The sequence below is a fragment of the Oryza sativa genome, chromosome 10 (assembly GCF_034140825.1).
Source record: "Oryza sativa Japonica Group chromosome 10, ASM3414082v1".
Lineage (NCBI taxonomy): Eukaryota > Viridiplantae > Streptophyta > Magnoliopsida > Poales > Poaceae > Oryza > Oryza sativa.
Window position 1 is genome coordinate 5181226 of NC_089044.1, and position 19146 is coordinate 5200371.

The 19146-nt window shown below is 41.7% G+C and overlaps 1 protein-coding gene across 1 annotated transcript; it reads right to left on the reverse strand.

Annotated features, from left to right (window-relative positions):
• Window positions 1-9020: 9020 nt before the first annotated feature.
• On the reverse strand, window positions 9021-14488 carry LOC136353777 (probable methyltransferase TCM_000336). The gene is made up of 3 exons (XM_066305001.1): window positions 14070-14488; window positions 11584-11682; window positions 9021-9585 (listed from the first exon to the last, which is right to left on the reverse strand). Exons 1-3 carry the CDS (start codon window positions 14472-14474, stop codon window positions 9547-9549), a joined length of 543 nt encoding a protein of 180 aa, XP_066161098.1. The 5' UTR covers window positions 14475-14488; the 3' UTR covers window positions 9021-9546.
• Between the last annotated feature and the right edge of the window lie 4658 nt (window positions 14489-19146).

Here is a 19146-nt window from a genome sequence, read left to right on the forward strand (position 1 = left end):
GAGTTCCTTGAAGATGAAGGCTTTGGTGTCTAGCTCGTGCCTGCCGTCAAGCGCCTGTGGTCGTCGCCCTAGTCTTCCGCTGTTTCCCGTTTGTCTTTGTGTGTGCTGGGCCTTCGCTGCCCATGTAATAAATTAACTATTTACGCTTCCGCTTGTTAAACTCTGAATTGTATCAACTTTTGGTGTACCTTGCCTCCTGGGACAAGGATTAATGCACGCACGTCAGGAACGCCCGTTGGGTTATTTCCGGTCGTGACAATTATCATAGTACGATTAACCATCATGAGCTACCAGTAAAAATAACCATAAATAATAATGTAGTATGATTCATCCCATTAATGAGCTAATGTTTCTAAGCATGGCTAAGCAATTATATATAAAGCATTTAGCTGAACCAAGTCAATATATAAGGTCCAAGCTAATCAATTTATTACCCATAGGAAAATAAAGTCATCTTCGGCCATTAATTAATTGGGAACGGCTCACCACCCGATGACATTCGAAAATAATGCATAAGTTGAAATAAAACATTAGATTTAAACGGGTTCAACATGCAAAAATGGTTGTTTGGGATCTGTGTGACTTGCCTTGAGCTTCTTCAAATGCTTCTAAACCTTCCTCAACGTAAACGCTCTACTTCAGAACGTCGGAAACTAAAGCAAATGAACAAAATCAACAAAACAGTACAAAACAAGCTTAAACAGTACATGAGGATATTTTTAACATGTAGATCTCGACTTTAGATGAATTTAGCAACTTGAACCACTTGAATCCGACTTACGATGATTTAGATATGGATTTCCGAAGTTTAATCAGATTTTCATCTAATACAGAAAATTATTACAATTTAAATAAAGGATTTATGATGTCTGGATAACATCATCGCAGCCATGGCACTGAACCACAACTCCGCCGGTGATAGAGAGCTCGGGCGACGAAACCGAAGGCACCTACACGAAGAGGACGACGAGACGAACTCACCGAAGACAAGAACTACGACGAATGACGGCGAACGAAGACCGACGACGAACTTGACGACGGCACGGCTCGGCTCTATGTCGACGGCGATTCTCCGGCGGATTGCAGCAGCAGCGAAGGGGCGGACGGGATGCTCCTCCACCTGGCGAACCCGGCGGTGGTGACGGAAGGCAGCGGCGACGACCACAGCGGTGGCGCAAAGCGGCTGAAGCGTCTACGGCGGCGACGGCGCTAGGGTTTACGCGGCGGCGGCGCCATAGGCGACGGCTGTGGCTTGGACTTGAGGCAAATGGAAGAGGACGACTAGGGAATGCTATATATAGGCATGGGTGAGGGAGATCGGTCTCCAAACGAAAGGATTTGAGCCGGAAAATCCGATGGTTAGTTTGGAGAGATAAACTCGAAAACGAATCCAAATTCGCATCGAACTCAAAGGGATAAAATCGGATTTTTGGGGGAAGGGATAGAAGAGGATAAGGGAAACAAATCCCCTCAACTAATTCTAGAAATGCACGAGACGAAAGGCCGGATTTGGAGGGGGAAAACCGAGCCAATTCGGTCTCAGGTCGGCTGGCAGAGCTTGAAGAAGTACAGTGCACAGGGAAGCAAAGTAGACTTTCAGCAATAGGCCGGACTGAGAAAAGGCAGCTCAGCTGGGCTGACTGGGCTGCACAGCCGTGCACACAAAGAAGGGAGATTTAAAAACTTTTTCAGTTAAAATAATTTGTGAAATGATGTTTCATTTATTAAAAATACTTCCCTTGCTCAAATAATTCCCAGAAAATTCCAGGAAACAGATAAACAAGCAAAGTATTTAATGAAATTTTATCTAGCTTAATTTTATGTTGCACTTTTTCCTAGATTATTACAGTTTAACTTGTAAGCTTTTAAAATAATTTCTAAAAAAGTATTAAAGAATGAATTATTAAATTAAGCGACTTTCAGGGCGTGACAAACTCGGATATGCCAAACACAACATACTGTGAGGCTAGCACCAGGGTCTGACCAGCTGGAGGGTAAGACTCCAAAAGAGATTGCTAAATACAAGAAGGGCTTGCACAAGGAGAAATTGATTATTGTCGCACAGAACATTGGACGAGGCTTCTTGCACTTTCAAAACAAGAGAGTCGTCATGGCTGCTTATAATTTTAAGTAAGTCTGGTACATTTATCTTGTACACATATATCTTATTTTAGCTGGTACTAACTAACTATACTGTTGTTAATATGTAGCGATCAATTATATCTGTTTACTCATCCACCCTAAAGACGGAACCGTGGTAGTCTTGGACCCTCTCGATTACGGTCACAAGCAATACAAAGAATTTCTAGCAATCTTACGGTAGTAAGTGATTATGACTCTTGCATTTTTATATGAATGTATTATAAATAAATATCCTCCTTAATGTGAAACGGTACGACATCCATACAATGCGTACCAATACTACAAGTTCAAGGGTGGAGAATAGACCCGAACAAGGGAGAAGCTGCTAGCACGTACCTTTTGGCCGGTAATACTCCACTCACTTAATGTTTTCCAATTGTTTTACTAATTGCAAATTTTAACTATTCTTTTCTATGATATGTCCTGAAGAGTCACAAGTAACCGCGAGGAATGGTCCTTTGCGGGTATTATGTGTGTGAATTTCTTAGGGTTAATGGGAGGTACAAGATTAACGCGGAGGATGTAAGTCTCTATACTATGTACTAGACAGCTTCACATATTTATGATACTAATATATTGATTAACTTCAATGCATGCAGTTGCCAAGATTAGAACGTCGAACAAGCTTTGACGATACAGACATCACAAATGTCCAGCGTGATCTGTGCCATTTCATCCACCATGAGTGCTGTCATGTGAAAGGAGATTTCTTCGACCCAGAGGGTGCCCTAGCGACAAGTGACGAATTCAAGGATCTTTGGGAGTGGAACACTGCTATGCCATAATGTAACTAGACGGCGTTATTTGAAGTGACAATGTAAAAAAATATTGTAATATATATATATATATATATATATATATATATTGGCAACACTTTAGATTTCTCAGTACTATACCAAATGCTCGATAATCTTCTAATATATGTACATAATAATCTACCTAGAAGAATTTCTATTAATGGGCAAATTATTATTAAATTTTAATATTTTCTACCTATTTTCGCAGGCGGATTTTTTTTTTGCAGGCGGCCGATTCCTATTTTCACAGGCGGACCGGACAAGCCAACGTCCACCTGCGAAAATTATCTTCGCAGGTGGACGGCCGCCCTGTCTGCGAATATCGGCGATCTTCTTCACAGTCGTTGGCTTATAGGCGGACGGCTGCCCCACCTGCGAAGACCGTTTTGGCCCGCTTGCGATAATGCTTTTCCTAGTAGTGGGCAGCCCCATGCACGGCCACCTTGAAGTTGTCGTGCTCATCTAAGCTGTCGATGTGCTCCTGCGCCGTCTTCACAAAATCGCTCACCACGCCGCCTCCAAAGTGCCTAGCCAATACATCCTCGTGTGGCGCGCACAATGCTCTCGCCGCGAACGCCGCCTTGTTCTTTGACTGGGAGGAGCTGCTGCGCTGCTGCCCGGCATGGTCACGAAGAGCTCCCGATACACAATCTCGAAGGAGCCCTCGGCGCTGACTGCCTCCACCACCTCCTCTGAGCAAGGCTCGTAAATGGGCAGATTGAACATCTCGAGCTTCTCCTTGTCAACCATTCCCTGATTAGACATGTATCGTACCATTACATCGAAATGAAATATGGAGATCATGGAGGTACCTCTATTTTTTAACGTTGTTCATAGTCATATGAAAATATATATAAGTCATGTCTAAAATATTTTTATGATAAAAAAGTCAAATATTTTTAATATATTTTTTTTAAAAAAATAAAACGAATGATCACATATTATTTTACCTGAGCTGCCATTTTATTGAGGATGATGGAGATGTGATCCCACATACGTGTGTCTCCGCTTCTGAGGTTGTCTATACATTTCCTCCCTTTTACGGAGATTACCAGCCATCCTCCCGGGATGATCTCCTTGCCTCGTGACTCGAGAAACAATGTGAAGTCGTTCATAAACTGTAGAGCGTATGCGTCACATACTTCCGGTGAACATATTTTGCCCGCACATATGCCCTCCTTGTTTGTCAGCTTGCCGATATGCACTTCTTCAGGGACCTAAATCAGTAATCACGATTAATTTCAAGAATAAGTTTCTCTGAAATCATTGTTTCTTCTGTGACAGTAATTAAGTCTCTGAATATCCTGAGGACGGCAACAAATGTGTTAGGAACGACTCCTAACTTAATACCATCTGCGTTACAAAAATAATTGACATTTTGGGGATAGCAAAATGGTCACCAGGATACTATTTTGATTATTAGTTACTCGTAAAAAGATTATTGTTGGCATCGAAAATCATTTCAGCACCAACATATAGAGATCATATAGCTCCCTTCTGTAAGCGTCACACCAAGAAGTGTAAAATCAAATGTGTTTTTGATTATTATTCTGTGATGAACAATTGGGCATTGGAGATTATTGGTTTTGTTATTTGTAATTTATTCACGAAGTGGTTTTGGAGATGATTGGATTTCACAGGTGAATATACAGGAACTGCTGTGGTTTTATGTGGACCGGTCAGACCGGGCTCTGGTAGCCGGTCAGACCGGCGTGTAATGCACGGTCAGACCGGCGCAGCCCGTGGTCTGACCGGCCGATACTGTGTTGGTTTCGGTTTCGGGTTGTTTATTTGGATATCCGAGTTTATTTCATGATTATGACTTCTGGATGGATACTATACGTATGTAATACTATTGTTTGCTGCTAATGAGTCAAGTTGGAGATAGCTTGGTCTCGGAATATGGTTTCTTTGTTTGTTCCATGTGTAGGTTACTCGATGTCTCGGGAGAGTATTTGCGGTGATGGACCGGGAGTCGGCTTGGGGATAAGACGACGTCCGTGGTGGTCAGAGATCATGCGGAATACTTAGGCTAGAGTTGTTGCACGTGGTTGATGGAGATTCCATATGGCATACGATGGAGGAATTGTGTGCGTATGGGATGCGGAGTCGAATTTGGAAGGAGTCCAAATTTGGTACGTTTGGTTATGTAAAGTTTATTTCTTCGATTTGTGTTTCACCGGGTTTCGGCGGTCTAACCGGCGGCGCACCGGCGGTCAGACCGGCAGCGCACCGGCGGTCAGACCGGCGGCATCTCGGCGGTTCGACCGGCGGGCACACGGCGGTCAGACCGGTGGCTACAGGAGTCAGCAACAGGCATTTTCGGCGGTTCGACCGATCGATCTACATCGGTCAGACCGACGTTCATCAGGCGGTCAGACCGGCGCAACTACTTCGGTTAGACCGTGATCCATCGATTTCGAGGGTAACTTTTATTTTCGCTAAAAGTTTTTGATTTTTGGGTATACCAACCATTCACCCCCCTCTGGTTGGCTTAGTTCCTGTGATTCGATCCTACAAGTGGTATCAGAGCCTCGTTTTCTTCTTTGGATTTTTATCGATCTAAAGTTTTTTTGCCATGGCTACTCCCGCTAGGTTTTCAACTAAGCCTCATGTTTTCGATGGAACGGATTTTTCTTATTGGTGTAGTAGGATGCAATCTTACATTATGTCTGAAAATTATGATATTTGGAGGAAAGTTTCTCATCCTTATGTGATTCCTGAAGCCATTAATACTGATGCTTTAAAAACTGAATTTGAAAATAATTGCAAAGCTCGTAATATTCTTTTGAGTGGGATTTCTCGTTCTGAATATGATCGTGTTGCACATCTTGAAACTGCTCATGAGATTTGGAATGCTTTGAGAAATTTTCATCAAGGAACAAATAACATTAAAGAGCTTCGTCGAGATCTTTTTAAAAAGGAGTACATTAAATTTGAGATGAAATCTGGAAAGGCTTTGGATAACTATCTTTCTAGATTTAATAAAATTTTGAGTGATCTTAGATCTGTTGATTCTTCTTATGATGTTAATTATCCACAATCTGAGATTTCTCGTCACTTTTTGAATGGTCTCGACATGTCTATTTGGGAGATGAAAGTTACATCTATTGAGGAGTCTGTTAATATGTCTACTTTGACTTTGGATTCACTTTATACTAAATTGAAAACACATGAGATGAATATTCTTTCTCGCAAAGTTGATTCTAAATCGAGTGTTTTGGTTTCTTCTTCTTCTTCTTTGATTGTTGATGCTTCTTCATCTATGCCTTCTTTTCTTGCTGCTTTTAATGCCACATCCGATTATCAACTCGAACAAATCGAGGAGGAGGATTTGGCTTTGGTTGCTAACAGAATTGCTCGAGCTATGAATAATGTCAGGAACAGGAAAAGAGGTGGTCCAAATCGTTGCTTTGAATGTGGTTCAATTGATTATCTTCGTTCGCATTGTCCTAAGCTTGGGAGAGGCAAAAGAGAAGACAAAGATGGTGAGAAGACCAACAACAACAAGCCTAACAACTACAAGTCGAAGGGTTCTAACCAAGGGAAGAAGATGGAGAATCATAGGAAGGCTTTTCAACAAGTTTGCGCCGCTTTCGAGCCACTAAGTGATGTAGATGGTGAAAGTGGAGATGATGATAAGGGAAAGAATGTCTCCGATGTTTGCTTCATGGTGCGTGGTGAATCTGACACAGAGTATGAAGATAATGAGGTGAGTGCTTTTGAGGAAGTTATTAATATTTTGAGTGCAAAAAATAAAAAGTGTGAGAAGATGTATAAAAAACAAGAATTTATCATTGAATCTCTTAAATCTAAAATTGATAGGTTAAAATCTCTTATTCCTAATGATGATGATTGTGAAAACTGTGAGGTTTTAATGAATGAGATTTCAAAAATTAGAGATGTTAATGCTGCACATGATTTAAAAAATAGATCTTCTTTTGCTTGTTGTTTTGCTTTGCACACACGCACTTTGGATGAGTTGTTTTTAACTAAAAAGTTATTGCAAAAATATCAAATTGCTTTTCATGCTAGTTTGATGTTTAACATGATTTCTGCTAAAAAGTTAAAACAACCTCATGATGTTTTGGATTGCTCAACATGTAATTTAAAAAAGATGAAACTAAAAGATGCTTTAGGTCGTGTTGAGTTTATGGAAGATGTTGTGAAAAACAATGAAGTGCTTTCTTGCCCCAAATGTCGTAAAAGCAAAGGTGTCATGGTAGATTGTGAAAATTGTGCTAATTTGGAAAAATAGGTTTCTATTTTGAAAAATTCTTTGCTAAGATTTTCTGATGGTAAAAAGAATCTTAATATGATTTTGGATCAATCAAAGGTTAGCACAAATAACCGTGGTTTAGGTTTTGATCCTTATGCTCATAACTCTAGACATCCTCCTGTTGTGTTAGGTGTTGGTGCTAGAGGTGGTGAGATTTTGATTAAAAATGATACTAATAAAACTGTGTTTAAATCTGCTGGTATCATGTCTACCATGAATTCATCTTCTTCAAAATCCAATGTTGTGCATGCAAAACCTCTTGTTTCTGCTTGTGTTGCTAAATCTTCTTGCTCTAACAATGTGTCTAAACAACGTGAGAAATATACTTGTTCTTTTTGTGGTAAAGATGGACATATTGTTGGTTTTTGTTTCAGATTAGCTCATAAACAGAAAAAGGAGAGAGAGATTGCTTTTGCAAAATCAAAGTGGCAAAAATCTGGTTTTCCCTCGAGGAAACCGGTCAGACCGCAGTGGGTCCCGCGGTCAGACCGGCAACCAGTCAGACCGGCTGAACAGCCTCGGTCAGACCGGATACCGGTCAGACCGGCGGTACAGAGGCGGTCAGACCGGCCCCCGGTCAGACCGGCCACTGTACTTCAGTCAGACCGGCCTCGGAGGAATTTTTTTGAAAATTCTAAAATTGATTTTGCACGTGGATATATGCCTATTGGATCTTCTGGTCGTGTGTCTCAGTACTGGATTCCTAAATTTTTATTATCTAACTCTAGTACTGAGGCTTCGACTTCTGCTGCTGTGTAGGCTTTGGTGGCAAGGAAGGAGAACGTGTGGATCGTGGATTCCGGTTGTTCGCGGCACATGACCGGTGATAAAAATTGGTTCTCCTCCCTCAAAAAGGCATCCAAGACTGAATCAATTGTCTTTGCTGATGCTTCTACTAGTGCCGTTGTCGCTACAGGTTTGGTTAAGGTAAATGAAAATTTTGAATTGAAGAATGTAGCTTTGGTTAAGGATTTAAAGTACAATTTGCTTTCAGTTTCACAAATTGTTGATGAAAATTTTGAGGTTCACTTTAAGAAAACTGGAAGTAAAGTTTTTGATTCTTGTGGTGATTCTGTGCTGAATATTTCTCGTTATGGAAGAGTGTTTAAAGCTGATTTTGAAAATTCTGTTTCACCTGTGATAACATGTTTGGTTGCTAAGTTTGATAAAGCTGTGATGTTTTGGCATCGTAGACTTGGACATGTTGGTTTTGATCATCTCACTAGGCTAAGTGGTTTGGATCTTGTTCGTGGTTTGCCTAAACTTAAGAAAGATTTTGATTTGGTTTGTACACCGTGTCGTCATGCTAAGATGATTTCTACTTCACATGCTCCTATTGTTTCTGTGATGATGGATGCACCGGGACAGCTATTACATATGGACACTGTTGGTCCAGCTAGAGTGCAATCTGTTGGAGGAAAGTGGTATGTGTTGGTTATTGTTGAAGATTTTTCTCGATATTCTTGGGTTTTCTTTATGGCAACAAAGGATGAAGCTTTTCAACACTTTCGTGGTTTGTTTCTTCGATTGGAGCTTGAATTTCCTGGTTCTTTGAAAAGAATTCGAAGTGATAATGGTGGAGAGTTTAAAAATGCTTCATTTGAACAATTTTGCAATGAAAGAGGTCTTGAACATGAATTTTCTTCTCCTTGTGTTCATCAACAAAACGGTGTTGTTGAAAGGAAAAATCGTGTTTTGGTTGAGATGGCTAGAACGATGTTGGATGAATACAAAACTCCTAGAAAATTTTGGGCTGAGGCGATTAACACTGCTTGTTATATTTCAAATCGAGTTTTCTTGCGATCTAAACTTGGAAAAACTTCTTATGAACTTCGATTTGGACATCAACCCAAAGTTTCACATTTGCGTGTTTTTGGTTGCAAATGCTTTGTCTTGAAATCTGGAAATTTGGATAAGTTTGAGGCACGTTCTACCGATGGATTGTTTCTTGGTTACCCCGCACATACTCGTGGCTATCGTGTACTTATTTTAGGGACTAACAAAATTGTTGGGACTTGCGAAGTTTCTTTTGATGAGGCTAGTCCTGGTACTAGACTCGATATTGCAGGTACACTGTCACAGGTTCAGGGGGAGGATGGTCGTATTTTTGAAGACGAGAGCGACTACGACGACGACGACGAGGTCGGCTCGGCCGGTCAGACCGGGCGCCAGGCCAGTCAGATCGCCGGCACACCTCCGGTCAGACCGGCTCATGAGGAGCGGTCAGACCGGCCAGGTTCGTCGGGTTCGGGTACTGTTGATGCTGATCGAGATGGTCCTCCAGAGAATTCAACTTCGACCAGTACTGAAACAGAACGTGGTTCAACTTCAGAAGTTGCTGCTCCTTTGCACATTCAACGACGACATCTGCCAGAACAAATTATTGGAAATATAGGTGAGCGGACTACAAGGTCTAAGGTAATGACTCATGATGTTTGTGCAAATTCTGCATTTGTTGCTTCTTTTGAACCCAAAGATGTGTCACATGCATTAACTGATGAATCGTGGATTAACGCCATGCATGAAGAACTTGAAAATTTTAAGAGAAACAAAGTTTGGACTTTAGTTGCACCACCTTCTGGACATAATGTTATTGGAACCAAGTGGGTTTTCAAAAATAAACAAAATGAGGATGGTTTGATTGTGAGAAATAAAGCTAGACTTATTGCTCAAGGTTTTACTCAAGTTGAGGGTTTGGGTTTTCATGAAACTTTTGCTCTTGTTGCTAGAATTGAGGCAATTAGACTTTTGTTGGCTTTTGCTGCTTCAAAAGGTTTTAATTTGTATCAAATGGATGTGAAAAGTGTTTTTCTAAATGGTTTTATACAGGAGGAAGTTTATGTCAAACAACCACCGGGTTTTGAAAATCCTGATTTTCCCAACCATGTTTTTAAATTGTCTAAAGCTTTGTATGGTTTGAAACTAGCTCCTAGGGCATGGTATGATAGGCTTAAGAACTTTTTGCTTGCGAAAGGTTTTACAATGGGAAAGGTTGACAAAACGCTTTTTGTTCTTAAGCATGGTGATAATCAACTTTTCGTTCAGATTTATGTGGATGATATTATCTTTGGTTGTTCGACTCACGCTGTGGTTGTAGATTTTGCTGAGACTATGCGCAGGGAATTTGAGATGAGCATGATGGGTGAGTTATCGTACTTTTTGGAATTGCAAATTAAGCAAACACCTCAAGGTACTTTTGTGCATCAAACGAAGTATACGAAGATCTTTTGCGACGGTTCAAGATGGAGAATTGCAAGCCAATTTCAACACCAATTGGTTCTACAGCTGTGTTGGATCCTGATGAAGATGGTGAAGCTGTTGATCAAAAGGAGTATAGAAGTATGAATGGATCTTTGTTGTATCTAACTGCTTCTAGGCCAGACATACAATTTGCTGTGTGTTTGTGTGCGCGCTTTCAAGCTTCTCCTCGTGCTTCACATCGTCAAGCGGTCAAGCGAATAATGAGGTATTTGAATCATACACTTGAGTTTGGAATTTGGTATTCTACTTCATCTTCTATATGCTTAAGTGGATATTCCGATGCTGATTTTGGAGGTTGTAGAATTGATAGGAAAAGTACTAGTGGAACATGTCATTTTCTTGGTACATCATTGATTGCATGGTCTTCTAGGAAACAATCTAGTGTTGCTCAATCAACTGCTGAATCCGAATATGTTGCTGCTGCTAGTTGTTGTTCTCAGATTCTTTGGCTTTTATCTACTTTGAAAGATTATGGTCTTACTTTTGAGAAAGTACCTCTCTTTTGTGATAATACTAGTGCTATCAATATTGCTAAGAATCCTGTTCAACACTCACGCACAAAGCACATTGATATTCGTTTTCACTTTTTGAGGGATCATGTTGAGAAAGGAGATGTTGAGTTGTAGTTTTTGGACACCAAGTTGCAAATTGCTGATATTTTCACTAAACCTTTGGATTCTAATCACTTTGCTTTTCTTCGTGGTGAATTGGGCATAATTCATCCTTTTGGCATGGTTTGAGGGGGAGTTTGTACCTCATGGTTTTATCAAGGAATAATATGACAACGAAAAAATTGAAAAGAGAGCTTTGTTTATGCATATGGTATTTTCTTGTGCATGCTAGCAATACTTTGAAGGTTTATTTGTCTCTAGCATAGCTTGTATGTATTCTAGTCTTTTCATGAGATTTAGATTTTGCTTTTAAGGGAGATGATACATGACACTTAAATTCTATACTTGAATTAAGAAAATATGCAATGTTGATGCTAGCATATGGTTTGATCTATAAATGCTTTATATATATGCTTTATTGACTTGTTATTCCTCAAATACCTTTAATTGCTCATTGTGCAAAAGAGAATAAAAATATGAAAAAAATGAATACCGAATCCTTGGAAATAGTCTTGACGACAAGAACGTATTCGATGTGAGCAAAATAATGGGTGCCGAATCCCTGGAAACAGTCTTGACGACAGGGACGTACCTGGAATAAAAAGAGAAAAATATGAGCAAAAAGGCTCAAGAAAAGAAAAAGTAAAAAAATTCTCTTGGTTATTTTGTGCTAAAGGTTATTTGAGAAAGAGTGATAAATGCAATAGGTCTATGTGTTTAATGTTTATTTTTCAACCTATGTGCTTGTTAAGATGTTGCATTATAAATCGTATGAAATCATGAATTTTGATTGTTGATTAAAGCTTAATTGTAAAATCTTTGGTTCATGGTTATACTTTAAAACATGCTTGTTATGTTCTAGATGGGTTCATCTTCTTTTTATTGCAACACATGACATGATATGCTATAAGTATGCTAAGCTCTTGAATATTAATAAACATAATTCGTATGCTTGATGAAATCATTGTCAAAAGGGGGAGAAGTAATGTGAAAAATTTTGGATTTTTGGAGAAGCAAAGTGAATCTTTGGAGAGTTGTTGAGAAGAGCATGTTGTTGGTTCAATTGGGGATTTCTTTCTTTTAAAAAGGGGAAAAAGTTTTCTTTTGGATTTTTGAGCACGATGTGTACTTTTGTAAGAAGTGTGCTTTTTACCACCAAATATCAAAACATTTTTATGCGTTTGCCAATGTGTTCATCAAGGGGGATTGTAAAATCAAAGGCATTTTTGATTATTATTCTGTGATGAACAACTGGGCATTGGAGATTATTGGTTTTGTTATTTGGAATTTATTCACGAAGTGGTTTTGGAGATGATTGGATTTCACAGGTGAATATACAGGAACTGCTGTGGTTTTATGTGGACCGGTCAGACCGAGCTCTGGTAGCCGGTCAGACCAGCGTGTAATGCGCGGTCAGACCGGCGCAGCCCGTGGTCTGACCGACCGATACTGTGTCGGTTTCGGTTTCGGGTTGTTTATTTGGATATCCGAGTTTATTTCATGATTATGACTTCTAGATGGATACTATACGTATGTAATACTATTGTTTGCTGCTAATGAGTCAAGTTGGAGATAGCTTGGTCTCGGAATATGGTTTCTTTGTTTGTTCCATGTGTAGGCGACTCGATGTCTCGGGAGAGTATTTGCGGTGATGGACCGGGAGTCGGCTTGGGGATAAGACGACGTCCGTGAGGCCGCCCGGGCCTCCGCCCACCGGCGCGCCGCCGCGAGGCTGCCGGCCGCCTAATGGGATGATGGGGAGGGAAGGAGAGGAGTTAGAGGAGGGATGATGGGGAGGGAAGGAGAGGAGTTAGAGGAGAAGTTAGAGAGGAGGAAGAGGAAGGGATGATGGGGGAGGGAAGGAGAGGAGTTAGAGGAGAGGAGGAGGAAGAGGAAGAGATGGGATGAAGAGATAATGTTAGTGGAGGAAGAGGTGAAGAGATAAGGCTGCCCGTCTCCTCCTCCTCGATCTCGCAGATGCCTCGTACTCTCCGCCACGATACCAACCGGGACTAAAGATAGATCTTTAGTCCCGGTTGGTGTTACCAACCGGGACTAAATTCCCGGTTGGTACTAAAGATTAAAAAGCAGCTCTAAACTTTTGAACCGGGACTAAAGATAATCTTTAATCCCAGTTTTTGTTGTAACCGGGACTATTGTGGATTTTGGCCAACCGAGCAAAGATGGTTTCTCCACCAGTGTTAGGTTGATTTGTTATATGTTTGAACAAATGTAATTGCACCTTACTTTAATTTGTATCTTCTCATTTGTAGCAATACTTGTGTGGGTGAAAGAAACAAGAGCGGCCTCACAAAGTGCTTGGATGATGAAATAAATTGATTGGAGAACAAATCAAGATCTTCCCTAAGTATACTCATACATCACCACATCACTTTCGGTCCATAGAAGACAATAGATGTAATTGTGGGCTAACCCCATGGAGATTTGCGCCCTAGGACAATCCTAGGACGTAACTAATCATATGTATTCCATTGCCATCATTGTTTATAGTCCGGTTTTGCATATATTATTTCCGTCATTGTATCGTCGATGCTATATCGGTTTGTGAAATCCTAAATTTCAGATCTTAATCATTTATCTGCAAATTCAGCTGCAATCTATCTTATTCTTACTTGTGCTCTACGATTCGCATATAGAGTTTAGCCTTCTCGACGAGGTCAACCGGTCAGTGCATGTTTTGAGACAAAATCGCTTGTACGATGCTATTTCAAGGAACTCGTACTTGTCGATGACATTTCTTAAGATTTTCTTTAGTTAAAAACCCTCTTGTGGGATACAAAACATGATGGTAAGAAAGTACTTTTCAGTCACGAGATATTCTAAGTTGAGTAACCGCGTCTTGTATTAATAAAACATAATGAACTTATATTTTTATACAAAGGGAGTAATAATACTTACGCAATTAGCATATGTAGGAAGTAAACCGTGACACTGAATAACAGGCGGTAATTAACAAACCTTGGAGAGCCAGTGCAGGCTGAAAGAAGAGCAGACGAGATGCATCGTTCGTTCAGGGAACAGCCTACCGTAGAACGTCCCTGGCACGACGGACACGAAGACGCCGGGCCAATAGTCGACGCCGCTGCCGACGACGGAGTGCTTCTGCCGGAGCAACGGCAGGCCAGTCATCGCGCTGGTGAAGTCGTTCGTCGGGAGGTCGTTCAATAACACGGTGAGCTCGTCGCACCGGCTCGCCGCCGCCGGTGCCGGCCCCAGAAGATGGTGGTGCACGGCGTTGATGGCGGTGGAGATGAGAGCAAGGGCGTTCGGCCCCGACGCGCAGTCCAAGTCAGCCACGCCAAATCTTGCCGGCAGACCGGCCTCGAACATGTCCACCACCGCTGCTTCGATGAGGGGTTTCATCTTTTCTAGAACGACGGTCTGCAGGCACCGCGAAACGATCAGATATATATATGTGCACGCATATATATAATCAACTAATGGTTTAAACTATTTTTATACATGCGCAATAATAGATTTAAACTTTGTCCATCGATGTATATGCATAGCTCTTGAGTATTTCGAATTAAGTTTTGAAACATTATGGGTAAATAGTTTTCTGGTTTTATATGCTAACAACTAATTTAATAGTCGAATAAGGTGAACTTGCCATATCCAAACTATGCCTTGTTCTTCGATAATGAACGAAAAATGTATATCCGGCCCATGCATGCACTGTGTGCACAAAGCCACCCATCAAAATGCAAAAGAACTTAAGAGTCGTGGCAGCGCCAAAACTGTCTTATTTAAATGGATATGCACATGCTCCCTCCGTCCCAAAATATAAGGGAATTTAAAGAGATGTGACGCATCCTAGTACTGAAAATCTAGATAGACACCCTCTAAAATCCATTATATTTTAGGACGGATGGAGTAATAATCAATAATATACTGAAATACACATTCTCCCATAGGGAATTCGCTACTAGAAAACCCCTACTATGACATGGTTCACATATACCGGTTCATTTAAAACTGACACATATGAATCATTTAAGACCAGAGCGAACCAGTAGCGCAACCATCCTTATCTGATCCAACCAGCTGCACGCGCATCCACCCAACATTCAAATCCATAACCCCCCCCCTACTATGGCCAACTGCACGCGCACCCACCCATCGTCCAAATCCATAACCTGCCCTTCCCCCCTACTATGGCATGGTTCATATATACAAATTCATTTAAAACTGACACATATAGATCATTTAAGAACAGAGCGAACCGGTGGCGCAACCATCCTTATCTGATCCAACCTGCTGCATGCGCACCCACCCATCGTCCAAATCCATAACCCGCCCCTATCTCTCGATCGCTTGCTCGCCACCCATCATCCAAATCCATAACCCGCCCCCCTATCTCTCGATCGCTTGCTCGCCACCCATCGTCGAAATCCATAACCCGCCCCTATCTCTCGATCGCCAACCACCTCTCTCCCCATCCTGGTGTCCCTCAGCCCCTTCACCGTATCCAGCCCCGCAGGCACCCATGGTCCATCGGGCCTTCACACACTATGTCCATCGGGCTAAAGATGTTAATCTAGCCAGACTCTGATACCAATTGTAAAATTGTAAAGGGCCTTTCCCACCCCAAAAGGTAGCCATTGAGGTGAGGGGCTCCCCCACTTATATCTTAGGTCCTTTGCTCTTCCACAATCAATGTGAGACTACCCCCACTTATATCTTAGATCCTTTGCTCTTCCACAATCAATGTAGGACTATTCAACACACGGCAGCTGCTAGGGTGGCAAGATCTGGCAGCGGCGGCACTTCTTGGACAGGGAGGCTGTCAGGGAGATGTGTTGGCTCACGGCAGAGGACATGCTGAGCTACTTCTCAGCTCAATCGGGCTGTTCTCCGCTTGCAGCAGGGTGCTGTGTGTTATATCCTGATTTTCGTTTCAGGATTTATAAAATATTTAATAAATTATTATTAGAATTTATACTAAATGTTCATTAATTTACAAGTGAAGTTAAATGTGGGAAATAAAATTTCCTAAATATAAAGCATGGTTGGATTTAATTTTTATTAAATTCTCCATGATTAATTATACTCTCTGAAATTTTCCCGGATTTTTCGGAGCTCAATTTCTAATTTTAATAATACAAAGAGAAGTTCAGCAATTATTTAAATAATAGATTAATCCTGAAATGGTCTAATTATAATCTTGTTAAGTACTTTGAGTGTCCAATTAGTTTCAGGATTTTTCTTGAAATTATCTGAGCATAGGAAGTATTTTTAACAATTCAAAGATCATTTTGGTGATTGATTTATTTGGAAAAGTAATAAAAATCATCCTCCTCAGCTTGGGCCCTTTTCGGACCATTCCTTCCTCCCTTCTCTCTGTTCCTCAGCCCAGCCTAAAGTCTGATTTGCTTCGCCCTCGCTACAGTGCGTCTTCAAGCTCCAGCCAGCTGTCCAGAGGCCGTGTTCTTCACGAGAGCCGCCGTCTCCTCCATCAAATTCGATGCATCCGTTGCTTCCCTTCCAAAATTGATTGCAAAAATGGATTCCTCTCAATCTCCTCTATCTTATCCCCAAGAACCCCCTTAAAATTCTGTCACGATCTATGCTCGAGTTGCCGGCGTTACGCTTAGCAATCGACTGGATTTTGGAATTTGAGGAAAAATTTTGGATTTGGGGAAGAATAGAGTTGGTACACAGAGAGAGAGATATTCGATTTTGATTTGTCTACTTTCATGATTCCCCCATGCCTCTGGCTCTGGGGTTTATATAGTGCTCATGGATACAAGTCTCGTTACACGGCTCATTGGCCCAATAACAATGCAGGCCCAATAACAATGTAGGCCAAATAATAGCTAGGCGTGACAATTCCCTTCCCTTAAGGAACAGCTTGACCCCAAGCTGGAGCATCAGGGAAGCGTTGTCGAAGTTAGCGCAGGTTCTCCCAGGTAGCCAGCTCTTCAGGCAATCCACTCCAGCGAATCAGACCATAGGGAACCGCCGCACCACCTCGCTTGATCAATTGCCGACGCAAAACAGCTTCAGGCTGAACATTCTGTTCCTGATCAACACAATGGACAGGCAAATCAGGACTTACCTGGGTGCCGGGTTTCACCATTTTCTTGAGCAAGGACACGTGCACCACTAGATGGATCAAGCTTCCAGGAGGTAATTCCAAACGGTAGGCTACTGCACCCACCCTTTCCAGCACTCGGTAAGGACCAAAATAGCGGAAACTGAGCTTCTGGCATGACCTTTTTGCTACAGTCATATGTACATATGGCTGAAGCTTAAGAAACACCAAATCTCCCACCGAGAATTCCCTCTCAGATCGATGCTAATCAGCCTGGTGCTTCATCCTCTGCTGTGCCCTAACTAACTGTTGGTGAAGCACTTCATTCATTTGAGCCATTTCTTGTAGCCAAACTTGAATATCAGGTACTGTGCTTTGGCCGATTTCAGTGACACCAAAGTCGCTGGGCTTCCTAGTAAAAAGGACTTCATAAGGAGACTTACCCAGAGTGCTGTGGTTGGAGGTATTGTACCAATACTGTGCCTGAGACAGCCATTGCGACCATTTATGTGGGCATGCATGAACAGTGCATCTTAGATAAGCCTCCAGGCATTGATTTAATCGCTCAGTCTACCCATTTGTTTGAGGATGATAAAATGAACTCATATTGAGTTTTACATCAGCTAGCCTGAAAAGTTCCTGCCACAATGCACTTGTAAACATCCTGTCCCGGTCTGAGATGATTACCCTGGGCATTCCAAACATCTCATACACATTTTGGATAAAAGCTTGAGCTACAGTCAAAGCTGTGAAAGGATGAGACAAGGCTATGAACTTGGCAAACTTGGTAAACTTGTCCACCACTGCCAGTATGGTATCAAACTTGCCAGATTTAGGTAGACCTTCAATAAAATCCAAGCTGACAGTAGACCAAGCTTGCAATGGCACGGGTAAAGTCTGCAGCAAGCCTGATAACTTACAATGCTCAGATTTTGCCTTTTGACAGACCTCACAACCCTGCACATATGTCTGAACATAATTCTTTAACCTAGACCAAGAGAAAAGAGTCTTAACTCTGTTATAGGTGGCTGTGATTCCTGAATGTCCTCCCACACCGCTGCTATGCAGAGCCAGTAAAACCGCCTGCTTAGCCTCCTCATGTTGCCCAAGCCAGATTTTGCCATTGTGTCTGATTATGCCTTGCATAAGCTGAAAATCCCCTTGCTTATCAGAATGAACACTCAGCTGGGTTAATAGTTGTTTAGTGGCCTCATCCTTTTCATATCCTTCTTGAATTATTTCCATCCACCTTGGCACACTTATTGACATTGAGTGTTGGTCTTCTTCAACCTGCCGTGACAAAGCATCAGCTGCTGTGTTCTCAAGTCCCTTCTTATACTTGATTTTGTATTGCAGTCCCATTAGCTTGAGAAAAGCCTTTTGCTGCATGCTAGTGACCAACTTCTGTTCAGTTAGATGGGTTAGATTCCTATGGTCTGTCACTATGGTAAAAACAGAGTGTTGGAGATAAGATCTCCACCTATCCACTGCCAACAGAATAGCCAGACATTCCTTTTCATAGGTGGACATCGCTTGTGATTGGGTTTTAGATAAAAGCTATAGGGTGCCCTTCTTGCATAAGTACTGCTCCAATTCCTTTTGCACTAGCATCTGTTTCAACCACGAACTCCTTAGTAAAATCAGGTAAAGCCAGCACTGGTGTAGCTACCATTGCCTGTTTCAACCTGTCCATAGCTTCTTGCTCTTGCTGCCCCCAATGATAGGGAACATCCTTTTTTAATAGATCAGTCAGGGGTTTTGCCATCATTCCATACCCTTTGATAAACCTCCTATAATATCCTGTTAACCCAAGGAATCCCCTCAACTGTTTCAGAGTTCTTGGACTACGCCAATTCTGCACTGCCTCAATTTTAGAAGGGTCACTAGCCACCCCTTGGACCCCAATGAGCCATCATATAAACGCTTAATCTCAGCCTTGACAGGTTCAAGCATATCGGCTTTGCCTCTCCTCGGAAGCTGCTGGTGCGGCCTAATCCCTGG

Bases quoted from the DNA above. Each gene is read 5' to 3' on its own strand.
- LOC136353777 (XM_066305001.1), bottom strand. From the start codon at position 14,474: ATGAAACCCCTCATCGAAGCAGCGGTGGTGGACATGTTCGAGGCCGGT. The intron at 11,683-14,069 runs GTTTGTTAATTA...TTTTTATTCCAG, and splicing joins GCCTGCACTGGCTCTCCAAG to GTACGTCCCTGTCGTCAAGA. The intron at 9,586-11,583 runs GTATTCATTTTT...TTGTTCTGGCAG, and splicing joins AGACTATTTCCAAGGATTCG to ATGTCGTCGTTGAATGTGCA.